The following is a 19,309-nucleotide window of genomic DNA, read 5'->3' as shown; positions in this document are numbered from 1 at the left end:
TTTAAAGCTTCCGGAATTCTGATGGGCACTGTGAGGTGAATCCCTTCCTGTCTTGATTAGGATGTATGATAAAAACAAACAAACAAAAAATCTACTGGCCAGTCTTTCTGCAATAAACCTCCTTACAGGGTTACCCAGGGCTTTGCAAAGTTCTGTGAGTGCACACAAGTCAGGAACTTTAGGGACCTTCCAGATCTCCATGTCTGACCTTTGACCACTCTCCAATCTATCTTTCACACTGAGGTCGAAAAATGCAGACCTCATCACATTGCTCCCTGCTCTAAATTGTTCACTGGCTCCTCACTGCCATGTGGTCAAACCTACTCAACTTAGTGAGACCTTCCAGACTACCCTACCCAAAAGTGGTATTCCCTCTCCTCGGTATATCCCATCTCTCTTCTCTGGTTTGTTTCCCCCCTAATACATTTATCATCACCTGATACTACATATTTCACTTGTATGTGTGTTTTTAATCTCCCATTCAAATGGAAATTACACAAGGGCAGAGATTTTTGTGCTTTGTTTACTGTTGAATCTCTAGCATTTAGAATAGAGCTGGCACACAGTAGGTGCTCAGTAAATATTGACGGAATGAATAAAAGAATGGCATACAGGATCTTCCCAACATGGCCTTGGTGGGCATCCAGAGTATGTCCTTAGCACACACACTCTTGGCCCTGCCACATCCTCACTCCCCAGTTCTTTATGTCCCTAATACAGGACTCCCTGTGGTTCCTGAAGCACACCCTGGGCACTTAGGCCATTCTTTCGTCAGAATATTTCCCTGCATGTCATTCTAATACTTGGTCTCCGACCCATCTATGCCTGAACCTGGCAAAATCTCACTGATCTTAAACATAAGAAGTAAAATAATGCCGTTTTGGGGAAATGGTCTCTGGCCGCCTCACACCAGCTAAGGGGTTATTTCCTACCCTCCTGAACTTTTGAAAAGCCGAGTTAGGGCCATGATCTTACTGCGATTTGCACTGTTGGCCTTTAGGACATCTAGACGTGAGCTCCTGCAGGGATCAACTCCTCTCTTCCTGTCTCTGTTGCCCAGCGTGCAACCGTGTGGTTGGTACAGAGCTCAGTTTCATGGAAGCAATAGATGGTTTGAAAGATAGCGCTGCTCATGGCCCCACATCCCCTTTCTGGGCTTACTGAAATTTCAGAGGTGGCCTCTGTGAAAATATTGGCAGTCCTGGTGCCTCATACTTGATGCTTTATGCCTCTAAGCCAGTGGTCGGCAAACTGCGGCTCGGCAAACCGCGGCTCGCGAGCCACGTGCGGCTCTTTGGCCCCTTAAGTGTGGCTCTTCCACAAAATACCGGCTCTTCCACAAAATACCGACTTTTGCGCATGGGCCACAAAGTTTCAAACGCACTGTACGTGCGCGCCCGCACGTGGCATTTTGTGGAAGAGCCACACTCAAGGGGCCAAAGAGCTGCATGTGGCTCATGAGCCGTGGTTTGCCGACCACAGCACTAAGTTATAGGATAAAACTAGCTCCCCTCCCCGTTTCCTGCTATCTCCAAGGAGTGAAGACTGGAGACCACAGGGAGCAACCTTGACTTGTAGTCAGTGACCCTGCTAATCAAGGTCTCCCCTATTCTCTAGCAATGTGTGAACATGGGAAACAACATAAGCCACTGGGATGCTCTAACTCTTGAATTTGCAGGAGAAACTATTAAGAGAAACAGAGTTGATTCACATGCATGGCAGAGCCTAATAGCGACAACTGTAATAATTGCCAATAGTTATTAAAAATTTACTATGGGCCAAGCATTGTTCTAAGCACTTTCTTCACATATATTAACCCATTCAATCCTTGTGACTACTCAGTAGGTACAACTCGATCATACCCACTCCCAAAGGATCAACTGAGGCACAGAGCAGCAGAGTATAAAGGCAGACTCTATCGTTCTAAAGCTGGGGCCCCTAGCCATCACACTCTATGGCCCAGAGGTGCATCCATCCTGCTTCCTGGATCCCCAGAGATGTTCTGCCTCACATACCCATCCCAAAGGCCCTGATCGTTCAGCTTTCTTTTCAGAGAATTTTTTTCATAACCTTCCAACCAACTTCTGTCATTTTTGTTACTGTTGTTGGTTTGTGGTTTTTATTTTTGCTAAAGTTAGCCAGATTTGGTTTCTGTTGTTCACAATAGAATCCTAAGTGATATTCCCATTAAACCCTTATCTCCAGGGCCAGAGCCAGGGTGGCTGTAAGGTTTAGCACGCTCCATAGAGGATACTGACATACAACCAGGACTGGGAATGACTTTGGGCTGCAGTTCCAAAACACGGAGAAGATGAACACCTTCCTATGAGCTAGGCACACCTTCTGAGGACCTCTTCGTGGCTTTCGATCCACTCTCACAGCAGGCTTCCAGAAACACCCAAAAGCTTCTCCAGCTGGCCCAGACCACCCCCTGGCAGCTCATGTGGACCCAGGCGTCATGGCTATGTCGTCCCTGGCACTGCCTCCTTGGCTCCACGTGTTGGCTCCCAACACCTGCCTCAGGCTCTCCCTGTTTGGACAACACAATTACGTGTGCTGCTCTGGCTCTGCCCTGACACTTCCTTGCCTAGCATTTTACAATCATCCTCTGGCATCCTGAAGCCACCGCTCCAGGTACAATGGCTCTTTCCTCCCATCCGAGCCAAATCCCACGGAGGCCATAGTGGCCAGAGTGGCTGGTTGGCTTCCCAGCAGGTAGGAGAATCAAATGGAGTCGGTTAACCTGGCCATCCTCCTGATACTTCCTTCAGACAGGCACCTTATTTAAAAAAAAAGAACCAAAATCCAAAATTTAATCAAATCTTTTAAGAATTAAATTTTATCTTTCTAACTCATATCACTGTTGTTTCAAAATACACTTTTGTCCTTCCTTTGGTCTTCAGTGCAAATGAGAATCTTCTCCACAGGGTAAGTTTTCCTCTATTAAAAGCCATCTCTGTGCCGCCTGGTTGCCTGTTCTTCTTCACACTATATAATCCTTGTTCTCTTAAACCTTTCCTAATACAGCCTGCTTTCCAGTCTTTAATTCATCTTCATTATTCTCCTTGGAAGTCTCTTTAAATTCTCCACATACCTGTTAAGCTCAAAGAGCTTGAAGTACCCAATAGAATCGAATCAAATCAAGAGAAAACTAATGTTGCTGTTAAGATTCTAGGGGACAAAAAGATTGTGTGAGTACACTCACTTAATTCTTCCTTCTTATTAGTAAATTCCTCCCTTTAAAGCTCAATGGTATTTGGGTTAAGTGATACTCTATAATTTGGAAAAGGCAAACAACGTCCATCATTCTCATTCTTCTCCCCTGTTCTTTTCTCCGTCCTCCTTCAGAAATGTACGCGTATCCAAATGTACGTGTTCACTGTGATTATTCAAATGTCTGTGTTGAAACTGATGAATAAAATTAATCTATCAAAAGAAAAAGAAAGAGGAACAGAATGTGGGAGATGGTAGAAATTAAATATTGTCTGGAGAAATATTCTCAATCGTTTCTGCATTATAGCCTCCTATGGACCCTTTTTACACACTTTTTTTCTCCCCTACCCTCTCTTCCCAATGAAAAATTAATACTATAGGGAGGCTGAATATCTGTTTATGTTCCATATGTGTATCTGTGCTTTATACACTAAGTGAGTACGATTTTGTTGCCTGCCCCTTAGGAACCAATTGCCTTGCCTTGGGGGGTGGGGGGGGGGGGGTGGTGGTGGTGGTGGTAATATTGCTCCCAACGAGAACTCAAGGTCTGGAGAGATTGTCCTGGCTTTCAGAACGCTGTACCATTTATTCTTCCATCAGGAAGGTGGAATAAATACCTTTGCCCCCTTCCTACAGATTAGAAAGCTACAATTCCTAGTGGTAAATTCACTTGCTCTTACTCCTGCACAAGGTGAGCTGCAGAGTTAGGGTTGAAACCCAGTTTATGATGCCATAAGATCCAGAATCCTGTTCTCTATTCTTTAAAAACATTGTCTAATTTGACAGTTCTATAATAGGCACTATCCCAGAATAATTCCCAACATGGCAATAAATAAGACTGAAAGCACCTTATTAATGTTTGGTTTTACTCTTAAATTCTTTTCCTGACAAATTATTCCTCGTTAAAGATTCTTGAGCTAGCCTTGCTGCGCTTCCAGCAGCATTGACATGGAGGCACCTTTTGGCCATTTGGGATTGTGCACCCAAGAGATGGTTTTTGTTCCCTGGGTCAGAGCACATCCTGCCATCACTCTTCTTCTTCTTCTTTTTAAAATTGATTTTTAGAAAGAGAGGAAGGGAGAGTGAGAGAGAGAAACATCAACATGAGAGCGAAACATAGATCAACTACCTCCTGTACGCCCCCTACTGGGGATTGAGTCCACAACTCAGGCATGTGCCCTGACAGGGAATTGAACCAGCAACCTTTTGGTGCATGGGATAACACCCAACCAACTGAACCACACCAGCCAGGACCTGCAATTGCTCTTCTTACACAAACAATCTTTGCCTTTTTTTCTTGACATTTTGTTATGACAATTTTCATCCAGCAGAAGGAATGAAAGACTTTTACAGCAAACACCCATATCCACACCACCTAGATTCTGTAACATTTACTATACTTGCTTTATGAAATAACTATTTATTCACCCCTCTAGGCACCCATTAATTCAACACTGTTTGGATGTATTTCATAGTAAATTTCAGACACAGCCCTCTTTCCCCCAAATTCGATAACATATAGGCTTTTAAAAGGAAAGTAACACCAGCCTTGTTCTTGACGTTAAAGAAAGTGAGCTTAGGTCACATGTTCAGATGGTGTTTCCAGATAAACAGGTTCCACCCACCTCTTTAATGTCCCGCTGGTGGAGGGCTATGCCACCTTTTCCAACAGGCCACCGTTTCTTGTCAGGAAGAAAGTGACCATCACAAAGCAGTTGAAAGAACACTTGCTTATTGTAACTGCCCTGGCCTCTTTCATCAATTTATGTGTTAAACATGAAGGTCAAAGCATTTCTTAAAATGGGATCAAATGCATCCTAAATGAAAGGACTAAAATTCCCTTTTTTCCTAAGGTTTTTATAGTGTTTTGGAAAAGGTAAAAATTAAAGACCAATACTTCCAACCTATAAATGTCAGGCACTATTCCAAGAGCTTTGCATGTATTAACTCACTCTTCAAAGTTACTTCTAGTGCAAGACTAGGGGTCAGCAAACTTCTCCTGGCAAGGGCTAGAGAGTAAACACAGGGTGGGCAAAAGTAGGTTTACAGTTGTTCGCATGGAAAATCATACAACAATTAATAAACAAGGATACAAGAATAAACTGTGCTTCACATATCAGAACTGTACACCTACTTTTGACCCATCTGGTACTTTAGACTTTGAGGACGTCTGACTCAAATACTCAGTTTGCTGTGGGAGCACAAAAGCAGCCACAGCCAACATGTAAAGGAATGAGTGTTGCTGTTTGAATAAAACTTTCTTCACAAAAAAATAGTCGGCAGGCTCTTGTTTGTCAGCGCCTGTACTGGACTAACAAAATTAGAGACCATTCTCAAAAATTGGTTTCAGGACGTCTTATAGTCAGCTCAAGGACTGAGAGCTCACCAATGCCTCAAAGGCCTTTTAATTGAATGGTGGATCACATCAGCTCTCTGTGTGCCTGCCCTTCCATCTCTTGCTGCGCCAGGAGAAGACCACCATTAATTTTTAATCTATGGCATAACAATGCCAACTTAAAACATCAAAATGCATGAAGGCAGGAAGTGTTGAATTCTATTGCTGCACAGCTGAGAATACTGAAATACTATAGCATCTGGCCTGTGTCCTTGAACAGTAAGGGGTTGCTGAAGCATCATTAAGCCTGATCTCTGAGAAGTCACAGAACCCTGAGGACCACAACAGAGCAAAGGGACAACCAGGACAGTGTAATTACAGACTTGGTAGATATCCCAGGGAGATACTAGAACAGTTCATCAAATAATCAATATGTGATTACCTAGGAGGACACGAGATGCTGATGGCAACCACTATGCCTTTGCCGGGCTGTGCCAAGGCTATTTAATTTCCTTCCACAATGTAGAAGGACACTGGCCATGCAAATAAGAAGGAAGAAAGAGATACCACTGCTAAAGCAAAGCTTGCTCTTTTGTCCAACAAGACGGAGATACGGTGTATTAGAGCTAATGTCAAGAGAGACTATGATTTGTGAAAGGATACAACCAAAGGTAATGGATTACCAATGGCTCAGCCAGTGTAGGCCTGGACACAATGAGGGGAGTGGTAGACTGAGGTAAGGATGCGGGACCAGGAGAGCACCTGGGCTGGCTTGGCTTTTATTGGCAAATTGGTCACCTATGATACCGAACTAAGAAATGCTCATGAACCACACAGATGATGCACTGAATGAAGGGACTGTCACTTGGAAAGCAGAAATATAAAGTATTCCTGTCATAATGACAATGGAGCTGGTATTTTTATTAATGCCAAGAACCATTAAAAGCAACAGTAAATCTAGCAAGAATTTTTGAACAGCCACAAGATAAGAAGAACCTCTTTAAAATGCTGGAGTTCATTAGCACATACACTGAATATGAACGAACATGAGTATGAATCATCTTAGAACTGAATTTGAATATTTTTGTTAATTAGTAATGCAAACATAACTCTACGAAGTACAACAAATTGGAAGGTGGGCGTAGGAAACCAGGATAAATTAGGCGCTGACCATACTTGTACAAGGATGCATAGTTGGCCCCTGCAACATACGAGGGTGTGGGAAAGCCAGACATAGCAAAGACGGAAAGCAAAGGCAAACTATTTGTAAAGGATGGAAAATAACATCTGGGAGGAAGTACAGCTAGAGAAATGTATGAGGTGAAGTGGGGTGAAGTCCATGAAAAGTCTAGTACAGCGCTGGGCGCACAGTAAGCATCACCAGGAGACGGTGTCTGGGTTCTTCTATCCTAGGGCATAGGGAAGGGAGTAGGAAACAGAAGCAGGAGTGAGAACAGTGGTTACAACAGTGGTCCTCACACTTGGACAAGTGTCAGGCGCACCCATAGGACTTCTTAACTCCCAAACTACTGGGCCCCCACTCCGAAAGTATGATTCAGCAGGTCTGTGACGGGCCAGAGAATCTGCATTTCTGACGAGTTGCCAGGCGATGTCCTTGCTGCTGGTCCCAGACTCCAGAATCACCCAGTTAGAAGCCCAGTCCTGGATTTGCTCTGGTGCTATTTGTCCCATTTTCTCTTATAAAATGAGAGGGATGACAACCCCCACGGGACTGTTGTGAAGAACAACATAAGTAAAGCTCTTCACCCAGTACTCAAGGCACATAAGCACTCCCTATGTGTTAGCGCTCATTACAATTAAAAGGCTGATGACAAGGCGATAATTAGGCAACAACACTCAAGGTAATCATATTGTAACTGGGCTGGTCTGAGATTGCACCATTCACATTTTTTCTGATGGAAAGTAAAGTCAAGGTTACATACAACTGTTTTCAAGCGTCTCACTTGCTCAGTCAGCCAGACCATGTTACCCTAGCAGACATGGCTTGCCTGGGGCGAAGTGGAACCGGCTTTTATCAGCATTATTACTCGGTTGCTGTTTAACCAGGTGAGTAAAAGGTGAAGCATGTCTTTAAAACCTCACCAGTGTGTGCAGGCTATGCACCTGTTTCTTTTCCTGGATGGTCCTGACCACACCCGAAATTTTACTGGACCTGACCTCTGAGTCATAGGCAGACATACTGGAGATATCAAATTGCAGTCACGGTGAAAGTGTGGTATTTACTTCCTGTTTGGATGTGTAAGGTTGAGCTCCTCATAACCACTTGACCATAGTCTAGACCACTCGCATCTCCTCCCCGATCAGTGAGTGATGGCGGCTTGGGTGATGGCTGTCAGAGGCCAGGTAAGGATAACAGAGCGAGTATTGTAATCCACGATTCTATCGGCTGTTCTTCTTGTTTTTCTAAAGCAACTAACCACATAATGCATTAGTTCCTCTCTAGCAATTCTATAAAGAAATGCATACCCATGGACACGGACAATAGGGTGGTGAAGGCCTGGGGTTTGGGGGTGGCTAGAAGAGGTCAATGGGGGGAAACAGGGAACATGTGTAATACTTTCAGCAATAAAGATTTTTTAAGAAACAGATTAAAGAAATGCACATTTTCAAGTTACATTTCAAGAAATAAAAATCATCCAGAAAGATTAAAGAAGAGTCTCAAGTACTTTTACTTATCATCCATCACTGTTTAATCTCCTTCATTTTCCTTATTCTGTTTTAAGGAGAAACCGTCCACTTCTGCTTCATCTTCGGCTTCAGCATATACACGGCCCCTTGGTGGCCCTCCCACTTCAGGCTGTCTGTCCTTTGATTCAGAGCCTTTAAATTCTACAGCAGCTTATCCTCACCCAGCCAGCATGGCTCAGTGGTTGAATGTCGACCTATGAACCAGGAGGTTGTGCTTTGATTCCTGGTCTGGGCACATGCCCAGGGTTGGGGGCTTGATCCCCTTGTGGGGCGAGCAGGAGGGAGCAGATCAATGATTCTCTCTCATCATTGATGTTTCTACCCCTCTTTCCCTTCCTCTCCAAAATCAAGAAAAATATATTTAAAAAAATAAAGCAGCTTGTCCTCAAGTGCCCTTGCCCACTGCTGAAGACATCGCCTTGGATGCAAAGTCTATACTACCTTAGAAGTCGTTCAGAGTACTCCAAAGAGAGCAAATTCTTTTTTGGAGGGTTATGCATTTTGATAGATCACAGCACTTGTCAGCAAGAAGGCAAATGTAAAAGCACAAAACTTTGGAGAAAGAAAACTCACGTGTCTAAACGTTTTTCCTCACACTGGCTTTACTCGCCTCCCCCTTGCGGAATAGGTCCACAGCCAAAGCAAGTCTCGCTGGGGACAAAGCCAACAGCCTGACTGCATTTGGGAGTGAGAGGACAGCCTGGGAGAAAGAACGATGGGCAAGCCTTTTATCCCAGGTTGTGTCAATATTAAGGGGTGAGAAGAAGGGATATATTTCTTCCCAGGGAAGAAGTAGCCTTCTGCTTACTACACATGAAAGCCAATTAAAAAGCAACGGGATTGATTTTTGTTCGGGGCTTGCAGAGTCGATCTCATTACTTCAGAGACATACCGTGTCTCGAGATCTAGAATCAGTAGAGTTTTCATGTTCCCCCAAATACATATTTTCTTAAAAACATTTATTTTTAATAATTAAAAAGAGAAAAGGGGAGGATTGTGAAATAGTGCAAATCCCCCCGGAGTTTACTTCATTTTATTTTTTATTGACTTTTTTGGAGGGACATTGGCTACTAAAATATAGGCTTCAGGTGTACAATTCTCTAATACATCATCTGTATCTTGTATTGTGTGTTCGCCACCCCAAGTCAAGAGTTTATTTTAAATATGTGACTCAAAATGCACCGAGTTAATTGAGGATGATATGGTCCATCAATGCAGCTTGTTAAAACCTTCCAGACATGTCTGAAGTTACAAGACTACAAGGCCGTGGAGACTAGATATGGCAAATCAACATTTTCAAAGCATGATAAAATGAAATGCTCTTGTAGGCTTAAAAGAACATTTTTGACAAGTAAAGGTAGGAGAGAGAGAAATCAGATGATATTTAGGAAACCCAAACACTAGAGAAAATGCACAGGAGGGGAGGCATTTAAAGTGGTATTTTAAAAAGTGAATACAGCCAAAACCGGTTTGGCTCAGTGGATAGAGCGTTGGCCTGCAGACTGAAAGGTCCCAGGTTCGATTCCGGTCAAGGGCATGTACCTTGGTTGCGGGCATATCCCCAGTAGGAGATGTGCAGGAGGCAGCTGATCGATGTTTCTCTCTCATCGATGTTTCTAACTCTCTATCTCTCTCCCTCTCTCTGTAAAAAATCAATAAAATATATATATATTTTTTTAAAAAGTGAATACAGCTCGGCTGGTTTGGCTGAGTGGTTAAGTGTTGACCCATGAACCAAGAGGTCATGGTTTGATTCCAGGTCATGGCACATGCCCGGGTTGTGGGCTCAATCCCCAGTAGGGGGCGTGCAGGAGGCAGCCAATCCATGTCTCTCTCTCATCATTGATGTTTCTATCTTTCTCTCCCTCTCCTTTCCCTTCTAAAATCAATAAAAACATTTAAAAAATAAAAAGTGAATAAAAGTCACTAGGAGGTAAAATATATTACTTCAGCTTAAGATAGGCCACTATCATCTGACCTTGGCTTAACCTCTGACAATCAAGAAAAAATGCTGACCCTGCTCATGAATGCTAGCAATCTCAGTTTTACTGTTCACTTCTGCATTAAAAAAAAAAAAATAATAATTCCAAGGTAGCTTATTCTCTGGCAAGGAGGGAGCGGCGAATCTGCATAAAATGGAGAACAATTTAAAATAATCATACCAATTTATGTCTCTTTTCTGAAATTGCTTTGTATGATGGTCACTATAGCAATTTCAAATAAAGGCAAATGATACGAAATCACTTACAGTCTCAAAAGAATTTCTGCTTACGGTATACACTCTAGGTAACTGCAGTGGAACTTGGCTTTGCAGTAGCCATGCAAGTAAATCATGACCTCTGGCCTTCCCAAAAGGCCAAACAGAAATCTAGAATATTCCAGGAAAAAAATATTAGTCTGTATTGAAGTAAGAAGCTTACCTGCCAAAAGTCCAATTCACTGGCGTACTAACAGCATTGAGTAAATATCTGATCTGCTATTGTAATGGTTTGCGAATTCTAAATTTCTTACGTTCGTGGTCTCTATCCTTTTTTCATAATTTTACCACATAGTTTACCATACTGATTGCTCACTGCCGCAGGACACTGTGTTCAATGCCAGTGAAGGAAGTACCCATGATTAGGACTGATGAAGTCTCTGGGGCTTGTGTTCTCCCAAAGAGAGATGGACAGCAACAAGTAAACAATGAAAGATGACAAGAAAGTATACAGAGTGGGGCAAAAGTAGGTTTGTGAGTACATGAAACACAGGGGTTTAGTCTTGTTTTATTATTTATTAATTATTGTATTTGTATATACATTTGTACATATAGGATGCCTCCAAAAATGTATACACTCACTTTGAATAATTATAAGGGGAGTGTTTATGAAAATACATTTCATTTTCAAAGTTGAGTTATCAGCTGTTAAAGTGTGTATACTTTTTGGGTGTCGCCCTGTATATTGTATTACATTATATATTGTTATTATATATATTATATTATATGGTTCCTATTGTATATACAAATTATTTATTAATTATTGTAAAATATGTAAACCTACTTTTGCCCCAATCTGTATTAGAGAGTGTATTGAGTATATAAACAAAATACACAGGGAGATATGACAGATGGCATCTGTAGGTGCTAATGCTTATGGGGTTCAGGAGGGCCTCTGTGCTTAGGTGAAATATTATCTGAAACCTGGACATGCAGAAAACGGGACGACAGGAAGTCCAGGCCGAGCGCCAATGCAAAGGCCCTAAGTAGCAGCGCTGCGGTTTGTTCGATAAGAGCCACGGCTCGTGGGGCTGGAAGGCAGCACACTGAGAAGAATGGCATCAACAGGGTAGTAACAGGTAAAGGCAGGAGCCAGCCGTGGCTCATGGCACAGAAGACGTCTTGCTTTTGTTTAAAGAGCAATGACAACTGCTTTTTAAATACACTACTGGCTTTATAGTTAGCAATGATGATTTGGACTCCTGTTTGGTGAGTGGCGTGTGTGTGTGTGAATGTGGGTGGCAGGAGAGGAAGCAGAGAGATAAGGCAAGAGACTGCCGACCTGGGATAATCCAGGCAAGAAAGGAGAATGGCCCAGCCCACGTGACAGTCACAGAGATGGAGAAGAACGGGCAGATGCAAGATCTGTTTGGAGGTGAATTTGATGACTGCTAAGAGGAAAGGGGGCGGGGGAGGAAGAGGCGCCCAGGTTTCTGAAGGTAGGAGCCATGGAATGGAGTGGGGTTCTATTCCGTTTTGACCATTAGGCTAGAGAGGGCCTGAGGGGCATCTCCTTGATGAGGTCGGGTAGACAGCTGGAGTGAGGTGCTCGGAGCCGGGGGAGAGGTCTTGGGTAGAGATGCAGACTGGGGAGAAAATATGCTGCCCGGGCCCTGGCAGACCACCCAGACACACATGTGGTAATTAATAAAAGCTTAGGCGATGGCTGATGGATCATGACGAAAAGGGCAAGCGAGCGTGGTGCACGCTGGAAGAGTCTGGCTCCTGGCAAGGAGCCCTCAGGAAACGCCGGTGGAGTGCCAGGTGTCGGGCTGCTCAGTGACTAGTAATTGACAGCGACGAGTCTCCAGAAGGCAATGGGCTGCTGTTTCAGGTGCTGACCCTCGCCGGCTGCCCTGGCGCCAGGCCGCTGTCGGCTGCTGGTACCTTCTGTCCCCATCCTCCGCATCTTTCCTCCTGGTGGTTTAACGCCTGACCCAGGCGTCTTGCTTTGTCCTTGATCACCGCCTTTTTTTGCCCTCACGCTCAGAAAATTCTGTCATCGCTCTGACTCTGCCTGAATGACAGTCTCCGCACCTGTTCTTCACAAGTGTCTGAATCTGTGTGAATCATGAACACTGGGTACCTGTTAGGTACCTGGCATGTTCTCGACACTTGACGCATACATTCCATTTATGGCGCCCTGCAAAGTCGGTGTCTGTCCTTCGGGGGGGTGGAGGGGGACCTTAATCCCTTAATCCCTCTGAGAGAGAAAGTGCTTGGCTCCAGGTCAGGGGCCTAGAAGGGGCTGCAGGAAGGACTCAGAACAAGGCCTTCTGGCTGCAGCCGGCTCCCCTGCCTGGGTGTGCAGAGCTCGCTGGATTTTGCCTCCGGAATCAGTCTGTACTCTCGGCTCACCGAGTCCCCAGCAAAGCCCGTTAGGTGGTTGGTAGCTGCTGCCAGCACCAAGCTTCCAAGTCCGGTGGCTGGTGTCTGTACCTGGAGCGACAGTATGAACCTCTGTGACTGCGGGCTCACGTGGGCCCCGGTGTGGGCATTTCTCACGTCCATTGGGAGGATCCTGACCACAGAGGGGCTCATATCCTGGGAGGGTGTCAGTCATAAGAGAAACAAAGAGATGGGGGATGTTGGGGCAGCCCAGCTGGGCAGGCTTGCCAGGGGCAGGAGAGGAGCCGAGGACTGAGGCGGGAAGGGGGGCGTGGGGGGAGCAGGACTGTGTATAAAAGGAAAATGCGGACTCGTAACAGCTAGCTAAGGGATGAGATGGCAAAGACAGGGAAAAATACGAACTCACTGCTCGCAAGAAGCAGCCTCCATGGCTTCATGTAACTGTGTTCATAAAGCTTCAATCTCCCTGGCCACACACGCGAACCGAAAGGGTTCTGTCTTCATGAAGCACATCCCCCGAGCACGCGGGTGCATTACCAGGCAGAGGCGTTCGCTCAAACACGTCCGCAGCAGGATCAATGGTTTCCCCAACATCCAAGAAGAGGTCGTGCCTTCGCGAAGGAGGCCATGTCCTGGGAGGCCGAGCAATCGGGGCAGGAATTGTGTGCAGTTCATGTCGCACAGGAGGACAAAGGGGACTGAAGCCACTCCTGCAGGCACTGGGCACTCAGGCACGTATGTAAGCAGCGAGAACACTCGACCCTCTATAGCTGGCCCCCCGCCTGGCTGGCTGGGCCCCATGCTGCCACCCAGGAAATGCAGTCTGTGAAAGCCCATCTCAGGGTCGGTTTCCCGGCAGGAAGGGGACGGAATTTCTAGGGGTAAGCTGCCTAGGAACCCAGCCTCAGCCAGGCTGACTCGTGAAGGAATGACACTGATACAGGTCCACAGGGGAAAAGCTTGGTTTCAAAGACAGACAGGAGAATAAACAAGCTGCACTCACACCACGTCCTTCAGTCACAGCGAACGGTGGCGGCTGTGGCACACGGCTCTGCTTTGCTAAGGCGTCAGCGGCATTTCCTTCCGATGCAAGTGCATCATGAAAGACATGAGGTGACCCTCAGCCCGCTGGAGGTCTGAAGCTTCAACTGAACCCAGTAGAGCTTCTGTGAAGCTATTCTGAATCCACCCATTTCCATTACACCTGCTCATAGGACTACTGATGTGGTTCCAAGGATTCTGAGAAACAAAGGAGTTCTCTCTCTCTCTCTCTCTCTCTCTCTCTTTCATCTCCCTCTCTTTGACACACACACACACACACACACACACACACACACGTGCAGGTGAAATCTGAAATATATCTTTATTACATGCATCACAATTTTGTTCTCCTTTAATATGACACGCAGAGTACCAACAGACAAGTTCTTTGCTGCGTTCCCAGCACCTAGATCAACGTCAGGACAGTGGGCTGCCCACATATGTTTGTTGAGTAAGTGAAGAGATGAATATTTGCTCTACCCTGTGGATTTAGAACCTACCCGGCCTTGCCTAGAGATGTTTTATTTGAACTCCCAGGAAGAGTCCTTAGCTCTGTACTGAATGCACAAACATGCTTTTCATGGAGACATCTCAGCTCCTCTAGTCCCCGACACGTGGCTATATATTTTTTTCTGATGGAGCAATACTAGATGTGAAGTAGGACAGAAGGGATTTTTAACACCTTGTTTCTTAATTCTCCCCCAAAGCATCTTATTGAAAGCATCTCGTCAAAATTTTTGTATTTATCCTCCTCTTTTCTGATTTGGTTATTACTGAATAACCAAAGGCCAACAGTCAGCAGGGTGAGTGCCAGGCCAAGGTCAGACTACCCGGTAAAGACGTACCTTCATCCTGAAGAACTCCCTAGGGGTCAGCTACTTTCCCCTCTCAGGCTATAGTCCTTGGATGTAAATTCAGATTACTTGATGAATTTTAATGCCTTTCAACAGAAGTAAAACTTTATGTTGAAACATTTATTAACTAGTGAAAGTTGGCTGTGGGAATGGGTACCTAACTCAGAGACAGGTTTAAAACCAGACCGGGTCAGGCTGCCGCAAAGCACTGATGCTCAAGAATGAATCTCAAGAGGTTGGCATTGGAGCCCCCACCCCAGCCCCCATAAGGCGGATGTGACCCTTTTAAAGAGATCAGCTACTCTATATATTTAACCAAAGTCCCAACAACAAAAATACGCAAGGACCAGGGACCTTTGTTTGAAGGATATTAGTCTGGCTGTTAAAGAAACTGGTCCAAATGAAAATAGAAAACAAAGCCTGAGTCTTGCCTTTCAAGTCCTGCTGGCATCCCAGGCGATAAGAGATTGAGCAGCAAAAAAGAGAGGTAGGGAGAGTTCTGGGGCTGGTCAGCATTTTTACGAGTCGACATATTGCTCAAACCTCTCTCCGAGAATAAAGACACAGTCACCTTTCTTGTAGAGATTTAAAAAAAATGTCAAGTCAGTAAAACAAAGTATAAAGGTTTGTTAAATGTGGGTGTTGAGAGTACCGAGAGATTTATTATGCTCTGTCTTGTCTCTGTTGGAAGCATTCCATAATAAAACATATGATAAAGGAATCAGAACAGCAGGAACAAGGAAAACAACCCAAATGCATGTTTGGGGGCGGGGGTTATAAAGGATGCTCGCTCTGCCTCTGCAACGGTCAAAAACATGAGACATTCGATTCCAAGTTAGTTAGTATTTTTAAAATAACACCTGTCTTCAAAATATAGATTAAGATCTTGCATTTGGTGACACTGTAACAAACGTTAATAGAAACCAACTCCCAGGAAACCTGAAAGCCGTCCAATATCAACCTCGTGCTGACAATTCATCATATTTAACAAGACGTATTGGAAAGAGCCGAGTACTGACCTCCCCAGGACAAATGATCCTCTTGGGGCGAGGGGCCTCTTGCTGCAACTGATACACTGCCAGAAACAACAACAGAAAAGTTAATTACAATTCGAAAACGGCAACCCATCCCAGCATGCCTTCAAAGAGTGCCACCTGAGTACGTCTCCAAAATGGCAAATATTTCAAACCAAAAACACAGAGGAGACAGGCCTGCTTTTTACACTGAATAAAGTCAGATCATTTATATGGAAATTAGTCACTGGGAATGTAAACTGGCAAAAATCGATTTTTTTATTCTTATCAGGCCAATTTAGTCTCCTAATTGTTACCGGCATTGTTCATTTTATGGCTTTCTTGGAAGAGTAGATAACCACTGAAATTCTTGCGACTGTGGCAAAGATGAAATTCTACTTGTGAGTATGTCAGTAGTCAGATCCTGTAATAATAGGTTTCCTGGATTTAAAGGCCCACGGCTCCTGACATACCAGGGGAAGACTGACCTTAGGCAGGAGTGTCACTCTCTGAAATGCTACAGGAACGGACAAAGACACAACTGCCTCTGTGACTGAATGGAACCCCGACTCACTGAGTTTTGTTTCTGCCCTGCCTATCCCCGTGCGCTCTCATCTGTTGGACTATTTCCCACCCATTGTCACTGCTTTTCCTTGGGCTCTTTCATATCTTAAATAATAATAACGCTCACATATCCTGTTTTAACGACAGACTTCCAGGCGTGGGCATGGAGGAAAGCGGGTAATTAAATAGAAAAGGACACTTTATCAGGCGGTTCTTTGTGATTCCTTTCAGACTGGAACGAATGCATTTCTGCCGTGCAGCTAGCCTGGTTACTTCCCTGAGAGGGAAGCTGCCCGTGCAGGTTCCACTTCCATGAACACAGAACTTGAAAACAAACACAGTTGCTATTATCTTCAGAATCTTGAGAGGGAAGAATTTAAATTTTAGGTGGAATAAATCTTTGAAAAAGTTAAAAACTCAATCATATAAAGCCCAGAAAATGTAATAACATATGCAGAAATTCCTGATTTACTCTTAGGTCCAAAAATAATATTTAATTGAAGGGCAGATGACTATGTGGAAACAATGATAGCACTGATGGCTCCCCAATGCCGTTGTAATCATGGCTCCCCAATGCCGTTGGCTCAACGGTTACTTTCTTGCCTAATTAAGTGTAGACTACCCAACTTCAGCACAGAGAGGGACCTATCTAACCCTCTCAGAGATGTGTAATGCGCCACATTTCTGAGCTTAGGTTGTCCCTTATGAATGGAGATGCTGTGTCCCTTAGGTACCCACATATGGAGACAGAGTCAGAGGCGGCTTCTTGGCAAAGAGAATACACGAGGAGGAATTGACCAAAGATACCGAATGAATAGTGGACATGCCACTACAGTCCTAGCAGGGCCCAGGCTCTCCTCAAACCGTGAGAGAGGCTCCTTGATGCCTCTTGAACCAGCCCCTGCACCAGTTAGCTGCTTTTTAGGGGGATGCTGCTGTTGGTGAGTGCAGTGAGAACGAGAGGCCAGTTCCTGCAACCACAACGCCCCTGATCCAGAGTCCTGTGCCCCCTTCTCTCCCCACTGCCAATGCCTCAGTCATGTGTGAGGGGCGTGGCTGGACAGCTATGTGGACTCCATTTTTAACGCCTCCCTTGGAGGTGACAAAGGAAGGACATCTGTTACAAGGGAAGCATTTTCAGCTAAGCATGCCTTTGCAAGTCGTATCAGAACACATTTGAACATGTGCTATGGCCAGGAATCATAGTCGGCATTCTGTGGAGGCTTAGCAGATGAATGGAGAGGAAGGGAGAAGAGACAGAAACCAGCACTCTGAGTGCCTGTCATGTGTCAGGAACAATCTTTTATTAAATCTTCCTGGGAACTCAGAAAAAAGAACATGGTATCACAGCCATTCCCATTTTTAGTGAGCAAACAAGTGCAGAGAAATTAAATATTTGTCCCAGAGCATCCAGCTAACATGCATCCTTTTGATTCCAAATCGCTGGTTTGTTTTCTTACACCCCAGGGCCTTTGCACGTGCTGTTTTCTCCACCTGGATTGCTCTTTTCCAAGATACCACATGGCTCTCACTCCCCCTTCATTCAGGCCCTCCCTGGCTCGCTGATTTGGGATACATTTCCGTCCCATCACTCTGTTCCCTTACACTGTTTTCTGTTTCTTCACAGGACTCGTCACCATGAACACACTTTGTGCCTTGTCTCCCTTGACTATAGTAAGCTCTTTGAGGGCAGGGACTTTACTCAGTACTTGGCACATAGAAGATGCTTAATGCATATTTGATAAACAAATTAACTGTATCCAATGACTAACGGGTCACCATCCATGCCCTCAGGGAGACTGACCCAGTGAGGGAGGTGTACGTGGAAAAACAAGACAGGGTGAGCCAAGTACTTTACTGTGGGCATGAGCTCTCCTGAAGGATTAGAGGGGGTTCTGCAGGTAGAGAACAGAGAAGGGCTTACAGGTGGAGGAAAGAGCCCCAGAAGGGAAAGGGAATGATGTGCTGATTGGTCAGTGAGAGTCCAGTGTGTCTACTGCACCAGGTGGGCAGCTGTGGGAGGAGGCCTCATGGAACAGAGCCTTGCAGGTCACACTAGGGAGCACGGATGGCCTTCTCTCTGCAATGGGGAGGTAGGTGGTAATGTGTTTTGAGTATGGAGGTGACATGAGCTGGTCTGTTTCTGAATAATAACAATAAGACTATTCAGTATAATAAAAGCTGCCATTTTCTGAATACCTACTATGTGCCAGACACCTTTATCTACATCTTCTCATTTAATCTTCCCAACAAACTTCCAAGATAACTGTTATTCCCTTCTCACTGATAACATAGTAGAGATGCCAACCTTTGAACAAGTTCAAGTTCACACAGATGATATGAGGAAATCAAGACTTAAAGGCCAATTTCCAGATTCCAAGGTCTGTATTTTTTTTTTTTTTTTTTTTAGCCTCACCAGTCGTTCCCTAAGGCATATAGTGGAGGGGTCCCAAGTGAGCTGATTGCATTAGAATCTCCAAGGAGCTGCTCTAAAAATACAGATTCCCAGAATCCATTGTCCCTGGCGATGCTCACTCTGCCAGTCTGGCACGGGGCCCCGAAATATTCTTGTTAAAGCCATGCAGAAAATTCTGATGCACAGCCAGGAGTGGGGCCATTGCCCAGTGCCTCGCTGGGGACCTTGGAGGCAGGGAAGCAAGAGAGACAGTATTTTAGATGGACACACAGGAGATGGCAGAAGTGTGAGTTAAGCTAACACCGGTGGAAAGGCAGGTGGGAAGGTGAGCAGATTGCAGAGGAGGACCGACTAGGCTTGATTACAAACGGAATGACTGAGAGACTGAGATGCCATTAACAATCACACAGGATACGGCTGAAGGGACATTACAGTTCCTCTCCTGTGTCAACAGGCAAAGCCCGTAGCTGTGTCCTCCAGGGACCCTCTGAGATTCAATAAAGAGAAATGCTGTAGCTCACCAGTCTCACAAACAGAAATAGTCCACGCCAGAGACAA

General features: G+C 44.9%; 1 protein-coding gene across 1 annotated transcript in view; it reads right to left on the bottom strand.

Annotated features, from left to right (window-relative positions):
- Positions 1-19,309, bottom strand: part of CHN2 (chimerin 2) — a 225,993-nt gene that overhangs the window by 72,352 nt on the left and 134,332 nt on the right. The window contains exon 3 of the mRNA XM_070424496.1: positions 15,778-15,833. Within this exon, the coding sequence (XP_070280597.1) occupies positions 15,778-15,833 (56 nt within the window). The remainder of the gene's footprint in view (positions 1-15,777; positions 15,834-19,309) is intronic.

The sequence above is a fragment of the Myotis yumanensis genome, unplaced genomic scaffold (assembly GCF_028538775.1).
Source record: "Myotis yumanensis isolate MYYU_CA2020_CCGP unplaced genomic scaffold, mMyoYum1.0.hap1 SCAF_9, whole genome shotgun sequence".
Taxonomy (NCBI): Eukaryota; Metazoa; Chordata; class Mammalia; order Chiroptera; family Vespertilionidae; genus Myotis; species Myotis yumanensis.
Note: the sequence above shows the minus strand (reverse complement) of the source record. Positions and strands in the feature narration are given on the sequence as shown.